Here is an 18,805-nt window from a genome sequence, read left to right on the forward strand (position 1 = left end):
GTCTGAATTATTATGAGAGCTTCCTCTGCATGGCCTTCCTGCTTTCACTGCCCTGTTTCCTATCCATTGTCCGTGTCCCTTAGCCCAGTCAGTGATCTTGTTAAAGGTCAGATTAGCCATTCCCACTGACAACATTCTTCACATTGTCCACAGGCCCACTGCTTCCTGGTCTTCACCCACCCAGCCACACTCCTTTGGCCAAGCTGTTGGTCCTCTGAGACATGAGAGGACTCCACTCCCGCTCTGGCCTGGGCATTTCTCTCTCTCCCAGTCAGTCCAGCTGGTCTGCTCATTTCTCCCTCACTCCTCACACATCCCAACCCTCTTCTCCAGCGTGGTCTTCCCTTTATTCCTTTAAGTGTCTCCAACTCGAACACGGGCTGAATACAAGTGCAGACGAAGAAGAGAAGTTCCTGGCAGGCAGAAGGCAGGTATGACAGCTACGCCTGGGGGATGATGCTGACGCTGCCACTCAGGGCTAGCTGGACAACCCCAGGACCCTCCTCCTCCTCCTCCAAGCCCATCCCAGGAAATAACAGCAGCAGCGGACTGTCAGGGTGGCTCCGTAGGTACGGTTGCCTGATGTCAAACCTGACAGCCTGTGTCTGATCTCTGGGATCCACAGAGTGGAAGGGGAGAGCGGATTCCTGTAAATTGTCCTCTGACCTCCACACATACACATGCATGCATACACATGCATGCACACGCTCACCCACACAGACAAATGTAACAAAAACCTTAGAAATAACAGTAGCAGCACGTATGGAGTCCTTACTGCATGCTCTCAAAGGCACTTGGTGAGAATGCTCTCACCTCATCCTTAACAGGTGAGACAGCCCAACTCCCAGTGTTCTCCCGGTGGGACAGTGAGCTCAGTTGCCCAGGCTAGCATGCTTGCGGGCAGGAATGGCCTCACTCCTGAGAGGAAGTGTCCCCAAGGGCTCACAGACAAAACGGCAGGCTACCAAAGCAATGGGATGGAGGCTGCCGTTTATCCCCGCCGGGGCGTAGGGATCAGACTCCACCAAGGAGGAGGCAGAAACGCCGATTTCTCAAGCCTCTGGAAGGTTTTTATTTGTTTGCTTTTCTTTTTCTTTATTTTTTTTCCTTCTTTTTTAGAAAACAATAATAGCACATTTAGAAAAATCAAGAACTACAACAGAGGGTCTGTGTCTTTGAGTTTTTGTTCACGTTGCCCCCGCCCTGGGACACGGGGACTGGCACTCTCCATCCTGGCTGGGTCCGTTCTTGAGAAGATGCTGAGTGGCTCCAGGAGCCACTCTTCCTCTTAGGCCACACGAGATGATAGATAGCCCCTGGTGCTATCCAAGGCTACAGCTTCTCCAGGGCCCCCGTGACCCTCTTCCCTCTCTCCAAACCAGAGCCCAAAGCTGGAGACATTAGGGAACTTAGATTGGTCCCCACAGGGGACTCTTTCAGGGACAGAGCCCTCCCCCGACCAGCAGGAGACAACACCCCCATGAGTGGATAAGGTGTCTCTCCGCACAGTTCCATTCCATCGCTACTCCAGCAGACACCACACGGGGACCCTGGTTTTTAGACCTGAGCCACCTAGGCCCCCTCCCACCGTAACGTTGGTCCATTCCAGCAGGTGCCGGGGGTGACAGATGCTTGGCCCCTTCAGCTGACCCCCCCACACACACACTGAGAAAGAGAAGTCCCAGGGCCTTGGCTCAGAAGGAGGCACTGAGTGAGAAAAGGCATGAGGGCAGGATGGAGAGACAGAGCTGATGGAGCCAAAAACAGGAAGAGGGAACGGGGCAGGCTTTCCAGACCTGCAAATAGGAAAGGGTTCTAGGTTGGGTCAGCAGGCTTAGGCTCAGGGATGCGGGGAGAAAAAGGCAGAAATAGCTCGATTCCCTTCTCACATTGCCTTCAGTTACCGTGGAGGCCCAGGCCCAGGTGACAAGATCCCAGGCCCAGGAGAAAGGGGAAATGCTCCATCGCCAGGGCTCAGCCTAGCCTTTGTGGGAGGCTGGGCACTCCCACGCCATCGCACGCTCAGCCCCTGGTTCCCAGTAGCAACGCCTGAGGGCTGCCATCCACAGACCAACTAGACTGGGGCGTGACGGGGACCTGCCGGCCTGGGGCCCCTGTCTCCCCAGCTCCGGCTCTGCCCTGACCACGCCCTCGCCTCTATTCTTGCTGTTCGTTCATCTCCATGTCAGACACCAGGATGTTCTTCTCAGTGGCCTCTGCCGGGCCGGAGCTGCTGCTGCGGCTGTAACGGGCCCCCTCGAAGGACCCGCGCTCCACACTCTGTCGGCGCCGGTAGAGGATGAGGGCTGCCGTGAGCAAGGCCAGGAGAAGCAGCACCGCCATCAGCACCACCACCAGGGCCACCGGGTTCTCGGGAAGCGCTGCTGAGACAACGACGGGGAGGGGACATTTGTTCTCCGCCATGCCCTCCAGGGACAGAGGAGCCAGGGAAAGAGCCAAGCTCAGGGCTGGCGCCCCTCCACTCACCTGACGGCAAGAAGCTGTTCTCTTCCACTGCAGGAGGGGGAAGGGCCAGAGAGTCACAATCAGTCCTCGTGGAAATCATCGTCACCATTTAAACAAATCACCCGAGCCTCCCGTGACGCCATGACCCGGCTACTATGATCCAGCTTTATATACGAGGAAGCTGAGGCCACAGAGTTCAAAGCCTTGCCTCAGATGGAACAGGTACGGCGTGGGGGTGGGGTTCGGTGGATGCGTTCTTGAAGGTGAGTACTGCACATGTGCACTGGGAAATATGCGCACGCATGTGGAGGCCTGAGGTCACTGTTATTGTACCATGTGTCTTCCTTGATGGCTCTCCACCTTATTTATTTTTTTGAGACAGGGTCTCTCACTGAACCTACAGCTTATGACTTCAGCTAGGCTGGCTGACAAATGAGCTCTGGGGACCTATCATTTCAGACACACACACACACACATACACACACGGCCCCTTCCATTCTGGGGTTACAGACATGGACACAGGGTGCTGTTTTTTTTTGTTTTTTTTTTTTTTTATCAGGGTGCCGAGAATCTGAACTCAGATCCTCATGGCTTGCGTCACTCTACCATTTGGTCCATCTCGCCAAGCCTCAGAGCTGATAAGTGAGTGTAGGGGACTCGAACCATCCCTTGTCCCTAACCACTAGAGAATGATGGCGCTTGCTGGCCTCTGGGCTTGCTGTCTGCTTCGGGGAGTAAGTCCCAGGACCAGTCTTTGCTATAGACTGACATACCTGATGCCCTGCCACCCAACACAGCTGCCTCCGGACAGCAGGTAACCTTAGACGCAGCTGTGGCCTTAGCTGTGGGCACGGCGGGCGGAGCGCGCGCCTTCTGAGACTATGGCTTACCTCTAGGGAGCTTGCACACAACCCCCATGGTGATGTTGGTACAAGCACCAGGTCGCCACAGTCCGCTGCTGCTCTGGATCCAGTAGCAGCTGTTGTGGCTTAGCATGCTGGGGCCCAGGCCAGGGGGTCCCCAGTTAGAATAGTTCACGGCTGTGTTATCTTGCCAGACCAGCATGCCTCCTGTGGAAGGAAGACACTGAAGATGTGGGAAGGGGACCAGGTCGGGTTTGTTGTTGTTGTTTGATAGGCGAGAGGGAGCTGCTGTGCTCCCACTAACCTCCTCCACGCCTCTCCTTTCCCAAGCCCAGAAATCGTGCGTGGCAGGCATCTCTCCTGCAGCCTGAGCCCTGGTCCCTCCCCTTACCCTACACAGGACACCCACCTTTGGGGTTAAAGTTCATGCCCAACCAGGCACCTCGACTCTGGGTGTCAGCGGTCTGCAGGTGCTCCCAGACAAACACATTCTCCATCTCATCAAGAATGGACAGAACCGTCCCACCCGCTGGACACAAAGGAAAAACGCTCGTCAGGAGGAACGAGCACTCGCGGTGCCAGAGCCCCGCCCCCGCCCCATAACCATCCCTGGCAGTCCCGGCCCTCTTCCCTGGCGGCAGCGAGCAACACGGAGTGTTTCTCGGGCATGTGCGTGCCGTTGGCTGTTCTGCACGGGTCACAGTGTGGTCTGAGTACTGGAAGGTGAGGAGGGGAGGGCCTGCAGGCAAAGGCGAAGCCCCTCCTCAGAGCCTCAAAGTCTGGATGCTGGGCGGGCCTGCCCTCTCGCACCTCTCCGGCAGCGCTGAAGCGCCTCCTTGTGGCCCAGCAGCAGCTCCATGTGGAAGGAGTAGCAGTGCTCCCTGAAGGGAATCCACGACGAGTCCGCCAGTCCCCGAGGGCAGCTGCCGCGGTAGCTTATCTTTCGGGGAGGAGGGGGCCCTGTCGGAGTGCAGGACTGAGGATGCCGCCCAAGCATCCTCCCAGGCCCGCCCGCACAAGCCCCAGCCTCGGGCCCCCGTCGGGTGGTACTCACCCCCGCTCACCCCACACACCGCCCCCTGCAGCTTGGTGTCGCAGCTGGCAGTGCGCCAGCTTCCGTCCACGTCCAGGTAGGCGCAGCCTCCCGACTGCTGAGGCTCCCCGTCCTGCCAGCTCACGTAATTCAGAGGCTCCTCCGAGAGCCAGGAATACCTCCGTGAGCCCTGGGTAGGAGGAGGCCATGGGTGACCGGGCGAGGCAGAAGGTAGGGTGGGGGCGGGGGTGGCAAAATCTTGACCTAGGAGCCCACCTCCTCACTGGCCAGCCCGATCCACAGTGGTGCCCGCAGGCCTCGTGCAGCCTGCGTGAGGAAGGCCTGGGTGTAGGGGTCAAGGACGTGTGCCAGGCTGGCATTTCGGCTCTCACACAGCAGGAGGGCATCCTTCCAGCGAAGGGGCTTCTGCAGCAGCCGGAAGGTGCCGTTGAGGTAGGAGAGTTCAGCGCCGGGGGCAGGAGGCGTAGCTGCCGGGGAGGGGCTCAGCGAGGGGTCTGCAGGGAAAGGGGGGCAGGACTCAGGCCGTGCTCTGCGCCCTTACCCCATTCCCAGGTACGAGACTAGGCCAGGAAAAGGCAGACATGAGGCCAAGGGCGGGTCTCCACTGGGCCTGGCTGCACTGTCTGCTCTAATCACTGCGCTTCCCTTGCTGACACACAGAGAAGAGCTAGGGTCTTGACTTACTCCTGTCTGAGGTACCCGGAGCAAAGGAAACCAGGGACCATGCCTTGACGTTGAGCCTCAGGGGTTCTGTGGCATGCCAGCACACCACGCAATCGCAGTATCTGGCTACCCACAGACCTTCCTCCTGAGACCGCCTGCTCCCCAAGCAGGCACAGGGCTCCGGGGGAGAACTCTGGGACTCCAGGGGAGAGGAACGCTGTTTGGTTCCTCCTGGCCCGGCCCAGAGCAGCTAGGCAGTGCCGAGCATCTGCACTGCAGTGGCTCGTACCTGTGCCCTTCTGGCAGATGAAGCCATGGGTCTCCTCCATGCAGCTCCGGTCATCCCAGCGGCCAGTGAGGTGGGCCGAAGGGCTGTGCAGCAGCACCGCACAGCTGGTCTGGGGGGGAGAGGCTACTTAGGGGAACCCCAGGGGCCGCCTCCTTTGTTTACCACTGCCCCCTGAAAGGACAGCTGGGTCGGCGGGGGAGAGAGCACAATGAACGGTGTCCTCACCGGCTTGGTGCCGCTGGGAGCGGGGCTGGGGCCGGAGGGCTCTCCTGGCGCCCAATTGGCGTACAGCAGAGGTTCCTGCTCAATCCACTGGAAGTCCCTCTGAGAGGCGTGCAGGCCAATCCACAGGTCAAAGGTCACGTTGGGGAGGCTGGCCGTGATGAAGGCTACAGTCCCCCAGAAGAAAGGCAAGAGTGACGGGGCGGCCCCCATTTGCTCTGCTCTAAGCCAGTTGTGGGGAGACTGGATTGGGGGGTGCCAGCGCGTCTACCTGGGCTGAGCCTACCTTGCTCTAAGGGGTTTGCAATGGTGGCCAGCTGGGCTTCTTGCTGCTCGCAGGAGAACTGGGCCTCTGACCATTTCACCCTGTCCTGGGGATCCTGGCCCTGGATTCGGAAACACTGCGGGCCAGGGGATGTGATTGATAACCAGCTCTACACACACACACCACAGTCCACAATCCCAGAGGCCCTCTGGGTACCCCCTCAGCCGCTGATGTCCAGGGGCTTTCAGACCAAGCCCTACCGGACACAGGACGTATGGATCTCCCTGGGCAAAGCCCCGCCTCCCATCCTGGCACAGATTCGGGGGGCAGGGGAAGGTGCTGTTATTGTTTGTTTGGGAAAGGGTCTTGCTACGTAGCCCAGGCTGGCCGGGAACTCATGATCTTCTTGCCTCGACCTCCCTTGTATTGGGGCTGCAAGTGTGCACCACTGTAATCAGGTTGGTTGTGCAATGTGAACACGTGAGGGCGTGAGTGCATGTGTGTGTGTGTGCGTGCACACGTGTGTGGGCCAGAGGGTTGATGTCCTCAGGTGCTGTTCACCTTGCTATTGTGAGTCCTGAGAATCATACTCAGGTCATCATACCTGTACAGACAACACTAGCAACTGAGCTATCTCCCAACACTATTTTTGTTTTGTTCTTTGGGGTGTGTGTGTGTGTGTGTGTGTTTGTGTGTGTGTATATGTAAGTTAGGGCCTCCACATAGGCTAGGCAGGCACTCTACCAATGAGCCAAATCCCTAACTCCTTACTTTTTGTTTTCTGAATTTTTGGTGTTGTTTGGATTTTTGAGAAGATTCGCCCTGGCTGGCCTAGTCTCCCACCACCCTCTGACTGACAAGTGTATACCATCACGCCCAACTTCAAAACACTAGGAAAGACAATTTTCTAAATGTTGCTAAGGAAAAAACACAAGAACAAGGGTGGCAGGGATGGCTCAGCAGTTAAGAGCATCGCTACCCTTCCAGATCTGAATCCCAATATCCACATGGCAGCTCAACAATTGTCTGAAACTGCAGTTCTAGGGGACCTTGCGCCCTCTTCTGGCCTCCATGGACATTGCACACATTTGGTACACACACACACACACACACACACACACACGGGCAAAAAATACAGTAAAAAGGAAAGAAAATAAATTTTTTAAAATGAGTACAGAAAGACAAGCACAGCACAGTCCCGTCCATATTGGATATGGATGAAGTGCTTTTTCTGGGTAAGCGTAAGGACCAAATTTTGGGTCCCCAGCACCCGAGTAAATGTGGTGGCCCACTTGTAATCCCAGCACCTGGTAGAGACAGATGATGTCTAGTCGAGCTGGTTAGCTACACTAGCCAAATCAACAAGCTTTGGCTTAAATGAGAGCACCTGCCTCTCCTGTATCTTACAGGACCAGTAAGAAAACACCCAAGATCAAGCTCTGCCCCGTGCACACATGTGCCAACCACACACAGATATGCAAAACCTAAGTTACTCTCGGGTTGGACAGATAGCTCAGTTGGTAAAGCATTTGCCCGGCAGGCACAAGACTCTAGGTTCTATTCCCAGCACTGCATAAACCTGTAATCCCAGCATTTGGGCCTTCAAAGGTTCAGTCACCCTCTATGTGGTGAGTTCAAGGCTGATCTAGGTTATGAGTGGCCCTGTCTCAAAGGAAGCGGGCACAGTTACTCTCATAAGCCCTGAGAATAGCCAGGCGGTGTTGGCGCATGCCTTTCATCCTAGTGGTCGGGAGGCAGAGGCAGGTGAACCTCTGAGGTTGAGGTCAGCTTGGTCTATAGAACAAGTTCCAGGACAGCCAGGAGTAACAGAGAAACCCTGTCTCGAAAAACCAAAAAGAAAAAGAAAAAAAAAAAAAGAGTTGAGAATAGTACGGCAGCTACTAGGGACAGTGGGAAAAAAGGTGGGAGGAGGAGAGGCTGGCTACGGAGCACTCAGGGACAGCTGTGTAAGATCAAGTTGGTTTGGTACTGTTGTGCAGAAAGTGGGCCCACGGTGAGGTGACAGGTGATAGCATAGTGACCTGTGGTGAGGCCACTGCAGGAGAGAACGCATTGAGCATTTCAAACAGCCAGGAGGAAGGGCTGGGGGCAGCTTCCCCTTAGAGCAAGCGTATGCCTTCAAGGAGGCAGATGCTAATCTCCTCTAATTCAAGCATCATACAGCGCCTGGCTGTCCCTGAGCGTTACATGGCACCCACCGAATACCCATCACGTTTATGCTTTTACGTACCAGTGAAAAAATAAATTTAAATGAAAGAAAAAAATGGATTCTCATATTGCAAAAACAAGAGAATGAAATTCCTACAATGCTAAGTGCTTAGTGGAATTGCGTAAGTGTTATTATAATTGACCAGTTGCGGGGCCCAAGCATACTTTTATTCCATTGATAAGGAATTTTAAAGATAGTATTTTTAGTCTTTATCTGCTTTCAGCTATGTTCTGGCGCACACCTGACTCCATCTGATGATAGTCTCGTTAGGACAGAAGCAGCTAGTAATCTTGTTGCAACCTCTTGCATGTATACACAAATAACGTATACACACATACAGATTGGGTACAAATGCTCGATATTTTGTTTTATTAATAAGAGTTCGCTATCAAGACGTTTGACAACTAGTGATCTGGAAAACTCGGAGGTATTCAGGCGACCTCGCTCAGGTGTTCTGTACACTGAGCCGCTTTCAAGGAGCCTCGCTCTCATTGGCACAGGGAGGTTGGTGGGTGTCCCCGTGGATTTCCACATGTCCCCAACCATAAGAGGCCATGGCTTTGTTGTGGCCAGACAGCTAAGGCTCCTGAGTCTCGGCCGTCCCGTCTCCCCAACCTCGCCCCTGGCTCTCTTGGTGTCCCTCCTGACTTCCTACCTTGTTGAGGAACTGGTTCCAGCCAGGGGGGCAGCCTCCTAGGGCTGAAGGTGGCAAGTCTTGGGGCTGAGTCTCCCCAGAGCTATTGCTGCGCTTACAGATGTAGGGCAGGGCTGTATGGCATCTCTGGTCCCCCCAGTCCTCTGTGAAGGGGGGGGAGGAGAACTGTTACCACAGGGCAGGGCGGGGCAGGCAGCACTCCTGGTCCTATGCCCTGGGGACACGGGCTGAGCTCCAGCCCTCTGTGTCCTTGCAGCCACAGCCGCACCCACCCACTGCTCTTCCCATATAGCTCTTCTCGGCTCTGCCCCGTCCCCACCCACCTAGATACCCCTAACCTTAGCCCCTTCTTCATGCCGACAACGCCCTCTCTGGTCCTCCTCACCCTCACCTTGGCTGGCTGTCATGTACACACACTTCTTGTCCTTGCCAATGGGCCGAGGTTTTCCGGGTGCCCAGGAGATGAAGTTGATGACAGAACCGTCTGACCACCTACAGAGTCACAGAACACAGGCTCAGCCTCCTCCGTGCGCAGCACCGGAGGCCACAGGCCAGGGGCACGAACGGGGCTGAAGGAGCTCACAGCCCAGTGCAGACGGAGACCCCAGGTCCACAGCCTCCTGTGGGGCCCTGCCCAGCACGCACTCGCCTCTCTCAGGGGCCTGAAAACCCTATAGCAAAGAAGAGCCCAGATTTTCACCGATTCCTGCCTCAAACGCCCTTAATCCGTGTAATGCATGCGCTGTGTAGAGTCCCCTGTTCATGGGTTGGCCAGTCTTTGATAATGTGACCCCAGGTATAACAGGAGAGTGCCACCAGTATGTGGCACCCGGTGCACGCTGGGCGCTGTAGTATAAGGACTTGAAGTTATTTGTCAAACACCACACTGTGAGGCGCAGTGGCTTTTTGCCAGGCCTCGTATCTTCAGGACATGAATGTTCTCTTTCAGTGGGTCTGACTTTGAGAATGGGTAGTGACCTGTCACGCCACATGCCCCCAGCGTCTCCAGAGCAGGAAGCGACAACCAGGCGGATGACAGCAGATGCGATAGCTTAGCATTTTGACGCTTGGCAGACAGGTACCTACGTTGTTCTCAAGCTGGTCATGGCTTTTGCCGTTTCTTAAGTTAAAATTTTACACCCAGTTAGAAACTAGTCTTAAAAAGTATCATCTTTGAGGGGCTGGAGAGATGGCTCAACTGTTTAAGAGTGTGTGCTGCTCTTCCAGAGGACAACAGTTCAGTTCCCAGCGCACACACACACACACACACATACACATACACACATACACACGTGGCTGGCTCACAACCACCTACAACACCCACATCAGGGGATCTGGTGTCCCCTTTTGGACTCAGTAGGTCCTAGCACACACATGTGCATAAATTATAAATAAAGGAGGCGCTAGAGAGATGGCTCAGCAGTTAAGAGCACTGTCTGTTCTTCCAGAGGTCCTGAGTTCAATTCCTAGCAACCACATGGTGGTTCACAACCATCTATGGTGGGATTTGATGTCCTCTTCTGGCGTGCAGGTATACATGCAGCTAGAGCACTCATATATATTAAATAAATAAATAAATAGATAGATAAATATTTTTAAAATAATTAAAGAAATACCATAGTATTAAAGGAATAATGTAGCTAATTATTAACGTTTAAAAATAAAATAAAGCTGGGTATCGTGGCACATACCTTTCGTCCTAGCCATTGGGAAGCAAAGGCAAAAGGATCTCTGTGAGTACAAGGCCAGCCTCTTCTACCTAGGTAACCATGGCTATATAGTGAGACGAGCCTCAAAATAAATAAGTCCCTAAATTATATATATATATATAACTTTTTGATGTTTTGAAGTATTTGTTTTGTAGTCCAGGAATCAACCCCAGGATCTGAAGAATGCTAGGCCAGCAACGAAGGTCTCATTATTGCCACTTCAGGTAAGACAACAGAGGCCAGAGACACGCCCCTTACTTGTCCAAGGCCATGCAGCCAGTGAGGAGCGGAGCCGAATTCAAGTGCAGGTCTATCCGCCTGTGTTCGCTCAGCCCCGACACCTCTAGCTTGGTGACACAGCTAGCCACTCACACCCGTGCCCCTCTCCCACCTGCCGCCCGCTAGCTCTCCCACCTGAAGCGGCCATCATTCTCCGAGGTGTGCAGGCCGATCCACCAGTGCTGCCCGGGGCCTGAGGAGAACTGGTGAAGGAGGCGGGCAGGGGAGGGTTAGCGGCTTCCCCGCCGGCGGCCTCTGCCCCTTCCCAGCTGGGAACCACCTGCTGCCTCTCACGCCCACCTTCTGCAGGTTCTGCCCCAGGAAGTCCAGCTCTGCCTGGCTGTGGATGGAGGCCAGCTCTGCCTGGAACCACGTGCAGATGCGCTGGGCCTGCGTCCACGAGGAGTGGTGCTCAAAGAACTTGAACTCTGCCTCCTGGAAGCGGAGCCACTCCGGCCGGCCTGTGGGAGCAGATGCCAGGCCGCTAGACAGGCCCTTGAAAGCTCCTGGCTTGGTCAGCGCCAGAGCATGCAACAAGATAAACCCCGGACAGGCCCTCCGCTTGACCCTCTTTCCACACCACAGAAAGCAGGGCAAGGGTGTCCAGGGCTAACTTAGTCCCCCTTTGGGGTCGAGCCTTTGACCTGCTCAGCCTCGCTCTGGGCCAAGGCAGGGATCAGGGAGACTAGGGGCCTCACCTTGGGGACCAGCATCCGGCTCCCGCACATCCACACCTACAGAACAACAGGGGCGACGATGTCAGGGCGGAGGGCGGTGGGATCCCCCGATTCCTCGCTTCGAAGCCCGCATCCAGCGCCTGGCCTGCCCCAGCCCACTTACTCCCACATCCATCCAACCTCTAGGGATCTTGCAGATCCAGTCCAGCTGCGTCTGGCACTCCACGGCCACCCACTGCAGGGAGGCCAGGTCCAGCACCGCACAGCCTCGGACGTCATCGTCGTCATGCCGGCTCCGGTCAAAATTGTGGTAGGAAAACTGGCAAGCGAGATAAAGACGGAAAGAGGGACGTCCAACAGGCAACCAAGAAGCCGGGCCTGAACTGAGGACTGCCAGGCCGGGTGAACATCCTTTTCCATAACCTGATTGCTCTTAACCTACTAGCCAGAAATCCCTGCCCACGCCAGGCCCTACCACGCCCCAGCGGGGCCCACCCACGACCAAGCCCTACCCACCTCCCCGTCCTGCCTCCTCCACGGCTCCTCACCCCTAGACCATCGCTCCAGCGCCAGCTCTGACCCTCTCTCGGGTCCCTGCGGTTCAGGCCGATCCAAAACCAGTGCTGCTCGTGGCTCTCCGGCTCGGATTCACTTGTGTGGGGACAGAAGAGAGAGGAGGTGAGTGGCCGGAACCGGAGTCCAGCGGCTGTCGCTAAGCAGCCTGCAGCCTCTGTCCACGCCGCAAACCGCTGCGCCAAAGCACTGCGGGGGGGGGGGGGGCTTGGTGTTTGCTTGTTTGTGTTCTGAAAGTTCCCTCCCTAGAGACAAGGCGAGCCAGAGCAGGTGGCCCCGGACTACCTTCCGGGACACAGGGCCCAGCGGGCGTCTGCGTATTTTTCCCTCCTATGCGGGCGGGAGAAACTAGAGACGCTGGGGCTCTCAAAGACACCGGGGTTCAAATCGTGCTTCGTCACGGACCCACTGCGGCACCGGACCAACAGTCTAACTCATGAGTACGACCTGAACATGAGGTCACTGAGCGAGTACGGGCACGGGGTGCGGGGGAGGGGGTGGGCTGTGAGCCGCACCCACGTGATGAGCCGAGAAAAAAGCGGTGAGCGAGCACGGGCTGCTATAATTACTAGCCGAGCGATAAAAGCCCAACTGCTGGGAGGAAGCAGCTCCGAAATTAAGATCTCAGGGCGCCTGGGTCCACTCGGATTTTTTTTTTTTCCACCAATGATAAGTTGATTACGATGCCATGTGCCAGAGACTATAGTCCTCAGAGCCTACGTGGTAAAGATGGATTCTGGGCAAGTCAGCGATCTAGTGGGGGGGAGGGGTATTTCTTATGAAATGGGGGGGGGGGGAGGCTGAGATGGCAGCTGTGTCTGAAAGGACATTGCTGGCTATAGGACACTGGTTAGCAACAGGGTCCCTTGTAAGGGGGTCACCGAGATCCCAGGGGACTGTGGGCACTTGAAGGAAACAGGATGGCTCTGGCAGTATTGACAGATACAGGTCATCCCAAGCCTCAGCTGGGCCCTCTGAGGGCACCGTCCAATACCCACCTTCTCACCCCAAGCGTGCCACAACCAAGAATCCGGCAGCCCTTCCCTTCCCCACCCAGGTGCGGGCCCCTCACCCACCCATCCAGTACCCAAAGATCTTGTTGAGCATGTTGGCCACAAAATGTTCCTCCTCATAGCTGGCCAGACTTAGCAGCTGGGCCCCCAACTCCCGGCAGACCCCCAGGGCCTGGATCCAACTCTTCTTTTCCTGCAGCCGCTCGGAGCTGAACACCTGCCGGAGCAGAGACAGCTGTCTAAGCTGTGGCCAAAGCCCACCTGCCACCTCCTCACGACAGCGGTCCAGTTAGGTGCTGTGGCCTCGGCAGGGAGCAATAGCTAAAGACAATTCTGTCTGTCTCAGGAAGCCAGGCGATGCTGTCAGCTCCTGGCAAGAGCCCCTGTACCTTAGACCAGGAGGAAGGCTCTAATCCCAGCAGAGGGATTAGACTGAGGACAGGTTCCTCCCCCCCCCCCCACATACACACTTTAGTTCCTGTATGTAATAAAAGGCCTCGGAAGCCAGGCCTTGTGGTGCATGTGTCCAAACCTAGTACCCAAGAAGTAGAGACCAAAGGTTATCCTCGACTACATAGTGAGTTTGAGGCCAGCCTGGGCTACACAGGAGAAGCCAGCCATAGTGTCTTATGGCTGTATCAGCACTCAGGAAGCTAAAGCAGGATTGCCAAGAGCTAGAGGGTAGCCTGTGCTACAGACCTGAGGACCCTGTCTCAAGAGCAAACACAAAAATCTCAAACAACAAAACCAAATTGGTGGTCCCCAAGCTTGGCAAGCCACCAGGCCCTACTCAGACCTTTCAAATCCAAACCTCCACATGGCCGCCAGCACAGGGACCACGGATAGAAGCCAGGCCCTTGCTGGACTGGAAGAGTCTCCTTTCATCGGGCTTCCCAGGGGATTATGTAGAACACGCTGGGGTCTGGCTCCTTCACCAAGCACCCATCAGGCCTCAGAACCCACCAGCAAATTCTTCATCAGCAATTAGTGTAGTCTGAAGTCTAGGCTGGTACCTCAGGGTCATGATGGCCCCCAGGTAGGTAAACTGCCTCAGTGTTCTTGTCCTTCCTCTGTCCCCACCCCCCACCATGCCACCTTATAGCAATGTCCCACCTTATAGCAATGTCGGAGTTTGGGGTCTGAGGCCCAGCCCTGGGGGCAGGAGCCGGTGAGGCTGGGGGTGGGGTCTGGCCCAGGCAACTCTGGCGTCACCGGCGTGCCCAGGCTCTGTCGGCAGATGTAGCGAGCCCGGAACGATGTGCAGTTCTTCACCTCCCACAGTCCCATGGCACTGCCCGTGGCCAGGGCCACGCAGCCCCCACGTCTGTACCCTGAGGAGGAGAATGAGCTTGACTCTACAGGGATGAGGTCTGGGGGGTCAGCATAAAATCGGGCGGGGGTTGGGGGAAGGCACGAGGCAGAGTCCTAGTTCCGTGGCTACGACGTGTGCAGACTAGGCCTTTCTAAATCTGTCTCATATTGCAGTAACCTCTGTACCTCATCCTCAGACCAGGAGTTAGGCTCTAACCGCAGCAGAGCCACAGCTGACTGAGGCCACAATACTGACGCTGCGTACAGTGGGGCACACGTGGAGGGTGACATTTGTACAGCTACTAAGAGCAAGTTATCTGTAGTGTGTGCAACGTCGACACATTACACGTGACCCCTTTTCACAAGCTAAACACACGTCTAAGCCTCGCATCAACTCTGTCAGAAATGTACCATCATCCCCATTTCAACGTGAAGAAACTGAGGCTCAGTGGAGGCCCAGCTGGTAAACAGCAGTGCCAAGGGTCTGAGTGGGGCTGTGGGCTCCCGGGCTAACAGGTCACAATGCACAAAGGAACAGCTTTCAGGGAAGCCCTAAGCCCTGACACAGTCCGCCCCAGATCCGTGCTTCAAGGCCAGTCAAACGGGGTTAGAGGCTCACCAGGCTGGTCCCGGTTCCAATGCGTGTACATGACTTCGTCCCCGCTGAGCCAACGGAAGGAGCCGGTGCTGTTGAGGTCTTGCAGGGCGGTCCAGAAGTACTCGCCCTCCCAGTTGTAGATGAGGCTGCTGACGAAGGCCTGCTCAAACCTTTAGAAACAAGCCAGTCAAGGCGTGACGCTTCCCAGCAGCCTTCCAAAAGCTCTGCACCACAGGCTAGACACCCCATCCCAGACGCTCAGGTACTACACACGCCAGTCATGTGCCTTGGGAAGGGGGGACCAGGGAACATACTGAGGCTCAAAGGATTCTGGGTATCACTGGGAAGGATGCCAGGATATGATCCTATTAGACCAGGTCATGGAAGAGGACTGGCCAGAGCGGGGTGTGGTAGCACATGCCTGTGATACCAGCACTCAGGGAGGCAAAGGCAGGCGGATCTCTGTGAGCTGGAGGCCAGCCTGGTCTGCAAAGGGAGCTCTAGGACAGCCAAGGCTACACAGAGAAACCCTGTTTTGAAAAGAGGACCGGCCAGGACTTCTGTCCACCTTCTATACCTGTTGGTGATAGTGACCAGCTGAGAGCCATGGTCAGTACACAGGCGCCGGGCGTCACTGTAGGTCACCTGGTCCTCTCCCAGCCAGTAGCAGGATGGGCTGTGCCACGTCCAACCCTGACTCAAGAGAGAGGGCAGGAGAGGGGTGTCTGTGGGAGGACCCCACACCTGCCCATGCCTGAGCAGGACCGACATCAGGGCATCGCTGGGTGTGTGCAGGGCAGAGGGGACTAATTAGCTCCGGAGAGTAACACCTGTGCTAAGTTCCGCATCCGGCTAGCCCCCGCTCTACCGCCACCGCCAACTGCTGGACCGGGCGGAAGTGCTGCTGCGGGGAGCGGATGGACCTGCCTAAGGCCTGGCTCTGAGAAACAAGTAGCATTTACATCAAGAAATACAGGAGCCTGGCTTATAGCTCAGCGGTGATAACACATTTCTAGCATGTGTGGGGCCTTGGGTTCAGTCCTCAGTACTGGAAAAAAAAAACCAATCGGGTTGGGAGGATGGCTCAGTTAGCATCCTATGCAAGCATGCGGACCTGGGTTCAGATCCCCAGAACTCATGGGGGGAAGAAAAGGTGTGGTGGCACATGCTTTTTCATCTCAGCACTGAGGGGGAGAGGCACACGGGTCCCCAGGGAGCTGCTGGTTGGGCAACCTAATCTACTGGGGAGACCCAGTCCAGTGAGAGCTCCTATCTCAAAATAAGGAGGCCAGCCTCTGGCCCCAACGTGAACACATACCCACATGTGTGCGCACACACATAGCATTTACACTCTGAAAAAACAAAACAAAAAAAAAAATAACCAGGTGCTGGCAAGATGGCTCAAAGGGTGAAGGCCTTTTCCACAATGATTTGGGTTCAATCCACGGATTCCCACAGTGAAAAGAGAGGACTGACCCCAAAGGCTGGCCTCTGGCCTCTACAAGCATACTATGACATGTGTGCGCCACACGCTCATACGATAGACACAAACGTAATCGTGATACATAAGAATAGTAAAATAAATAATCAGTGTCAGTGAAAACTAGCGGCTGGCTTGGACACCAGAGCTGAAGAGCTACGGAGAGAGGGCGGGCTTGCAGAGGTGGCTGGGTGGTCCTGAGGACGCAGTGTGGAGTCTGGGAGGATGTGCCAGGCTAGCCCAGGGCTCCCTCTGGACACAGCAGCCACGTGTGTAGAGTGCAGGCTGGTCTCCGAGGTACTCCACTGTACTCACACCAGGACGGAGCTCCGCCCTGAGCTCACGGACCCCAGACTCCCCAGCTGGGTCCTGCCAGCCTTCTTACTGAGACAGCCCTGCCACCAGCTCCTGCAGGAAGGGTGACCATGCCTCTGGGAGAGGAGGGCTCAGCTGGGGCTGGGCTTTCGAAGGTGTTTAATCCAAAGGAAAATACCAAGGCTTTCGGCCAGGAGCTCTGACGGCCACAAAGGGTGTGTGGAAACCAGAGAATAGGAGGGGGCCGGGCAAGACTGCAGGGGTCTCTCCATCTCTCCCCACCCACCCTGGGAACCCCTGGGGGCTGACTCCACCTTGGGCAGTTCCAAAAACACCCTCACCTTCCGGCAGCCATGGTCCTCGTCCGCAGCGCCCTGGCTCAGCCGGCCCGCCTTCTTGCAGATGGATGGCAGGGACTGGTTACAGGGACTGTCGTTCCAACGTCCTTCCTGGAACACAGGACGAAGAAGACTCACCCCAAATCCCTCCCTCCCCACAAATCTTCCAGCCATTCTGCCAGCCCATTTTCTAGGCCTGAACCTGTCTCTAACTTGCTGTGTGATTCCTAGCAACCAGCCTCATTTTCTGTACCGCAGACTGTTCAACGGAGAGAGCAGGAGTTCAATAGGCATCAAGGGTGGATGAAAGAACAAGTTGAGGGGCTGGGGAGATGGCTCAGCTGTTAAGAGCACTGCTCTTCCAGAGGGCCCAGATTCAATTCCCAGCACCCACAAGACGGCTCACAACCATCCTTAACTCCAGTTCTGGGTGGACCCAGTATTGCCTTCTGACCTCCAGAGGCCCCAGGCATGAGAGTGATATGCAAACATACATGCAGGTACAACATGCTGGCATGTAAAAGATGCTCACCAAATCATTTAAAATCTTAAGTAGAATCCCCTAATGCAAAAGGACATGCTGCTTAGCCGCCCCCATCCTCCAGCACTGCATCTCATAGCAGACCAGAGCCCAGGCTCTTCCCTGTCAAAAACCCTGCCTCGGTTCCCTCTCCCACCCACACTGGATCTGGGTCAGGACGTAGCAATCATCAGCCCATGATTTCTTGAGAAGACAAAACCCTGAGCTGAGGAGGGGCCTTGCTTGCCAAGCCTGGCCATCAGGTGGGCTCTGGTGCCACCTGCTGGCAGGGAGGTACAGCTGGCCAGAGACCAAGAATGAGCCTGCTGCCTAAGGCTTCTGGAGAATTCGGTCTCCCAGCCCTGCGGGGGACTTATCTGTGGGGGGAAGGTGGGACTCTAGCCCTGCTAGCCAGTCTCGGTGTGCAGGGGTGGGGGTGGGGAATAGTGGGGGAGGGCAGCAGGAATGTGGGGCGTGCTAAGGTACTGGGAGGAGGGAGGAGGAGGGTCTCACCGGCCCCCAGAGGGTGACACAGTCCTCCAGGCTGTCACGGAAGTTGTTGGGCTCAAACGGATGCCAGTGGGTGAAGCTCACGAGACTCCCGTCAGACCACTCGAAATTCATCTGCAGTTTCAAATCATTGAGGCCTATCCATAGCTCCTCCACCTCTGGGGTTACAGCAGGGGAGAGAGGACACTGAGGTCAGCCTCAGGCCAGCAACGGGTAGGAAGGGATTAGACACACAGACCCTCCCCCCTCCATACCCCTCCCCCCGTACAGAGGCCAAGCAGTCCCTCACCTTGTTTGATCTGTTTGGTGATGAACTCCAGCTCTGCCATGCTATGGATGCTGAGCAGGTCACCCCCACCCCGTAGACACGCCCTCTTGGACTCCTGCCAGCTGCGCTTCTCCGCCTGCAGGCGGTAGCAGTGGCCCTGGAAGGGCTGCCAGCTGGGGTCACACTCCACCTTGACGTTGGTCCACCTGTCTATGGAGAGGCGGGTGGACGTGCTCAGACAGGACCCGATGGGTGTTACATCCGCCCTCCCCATTACAATAGCCTCTAAGACACTTAAAACCCGGTGACAACGGAGCCCAGCCACAACAGGACAGGCCCTCTCTGGCTGAGGCTCCAAGAGAGAGATGGGCAGTTAACGGGACACAGCAGACTCCTAAGCAATACCTACTGTAAAGAGGACTTCCTGTTAAGAGAATCAAACTGAGCTCAAGGCCACTCTGCTTAATAAATGGAACCTCAAGCCGGGTGCTGTGACCAACGCCTGTG

General features: G+C 55.9%; 1 protein-coding gene across 2 annotated transcripts in view; it reads right to left on the minus strand.

The window, feature by feature from the left end:
* Window positions 1-1,048: 1,048 nt before the first annotated feature.
* Window positions 1,049-18,805, minus strand: part of Mrc2 (mannose receptor C type 2) — a 54,673-nt gene continuing 36,916 nt past the window's right edge. Inside the window, exons 7-30 of one of the 2 annotated variants that reach the window (XM_021645579.2) lie at window positions 18,320-18,508; window positions 18,034-18,188; window positions 17,004-17,111; window positions 15,445-15,560; window positions 14,889-15,037; window positions 14,072-14,289; window positions 13,033-13,175; window positions 11,921-12,023; window positions 11,553-11,691; window positions 11,394-11,429; window positions 10,996-11,156; window positions 10,831-10,898; window positions 9,099-9,199; window positions 8,708-8,850; window positions 5,844-5,958; window positions 5,561-5,724; window positions 5,336-5,444; window positions 4,639-4,877; window positions 4,384-4,552; window positions 4,140-4,289; window positions 3,739-3,858; window positions 3,357-3,536; window positions 2,488-2,514; window positions 1,049-2,384 (exon numbers count right to left, since the gene is read on the minus strand). In XM_021645579.2, coding sequence (XP_021501254.1) covers window positions 2,158-2,384; window positions 2,488-2,514; window positions 3,357-3,536; window positions 3,739-3,858; window positions 4,140-4,289; window positions 4,384-4,552; window positions 4,639-4,877; window positions 5,336-5,444; window positions 5,561-5,724; window positions 5,844-5,958; window positions 8,708-8,850; window positions 9,099-9,199; window positions 10,831-10,898; window positions 10,996-11,156; window positions 11,394-11,429; window positions 11,553-11,691; window positions 11,921-12,023; window positions 13,033-13,175; window positions 14,072-14,289; window positions 14,889-15,037; window positions 15,445-15,560; window positions 17,004-17,111; window positions 18,034-18,188; window positions 18,320-18,508 — 3,329 coding nt within the window. In that variant the 3' untranslated portion in view covers window positions 1,049-2,157. The remainder of the gene's footprint in view (window positions 2,385-2,487; window positions 2,515-3,356; window positions 3,537-3,738; window positions 3,859-4,139; window positions 4,290-4,383; window positions 4,553-4,638; window positions 4,878-5,335; window positions 5,445-5,560; window positions 5,725-5,843; window positions 5,959-8,707; window positions 8,851-9,098; window positions 9,200-10,830; window positions 10,899-10,995; window positions 11,157-11,393; window positions 11,430-11,552; window positions 11,692-11,920; window positions 12,024-13,032; window positions 13,176-14,071; window positions 14,290-14,888; window positions 15,038-15,444; window positions 15,561-17,003; window positions 17,112-18,033; window positions 18,189-18,319; window positions 18,509-18,805) is intronic. The other variant, XM_021645580.2, reaches the window with a different exon arrangement.

Source organism: Meriones unguiculatus, chromosome 7 (genome assembly GCF_030254825.1).
Source record: "Meriones unguiculatus strain TT.TT164.6M chromosome 7, Bangor_MerUng_6.1, whole genome shotgun sequence".
Classification (NCBI taxonomy): domain Eukaryota; kingdom Metazoa; phylum Chordata; class Mammalia; order Rodentia; family Muridae; genus Meriones; species Meriones unguiculatus.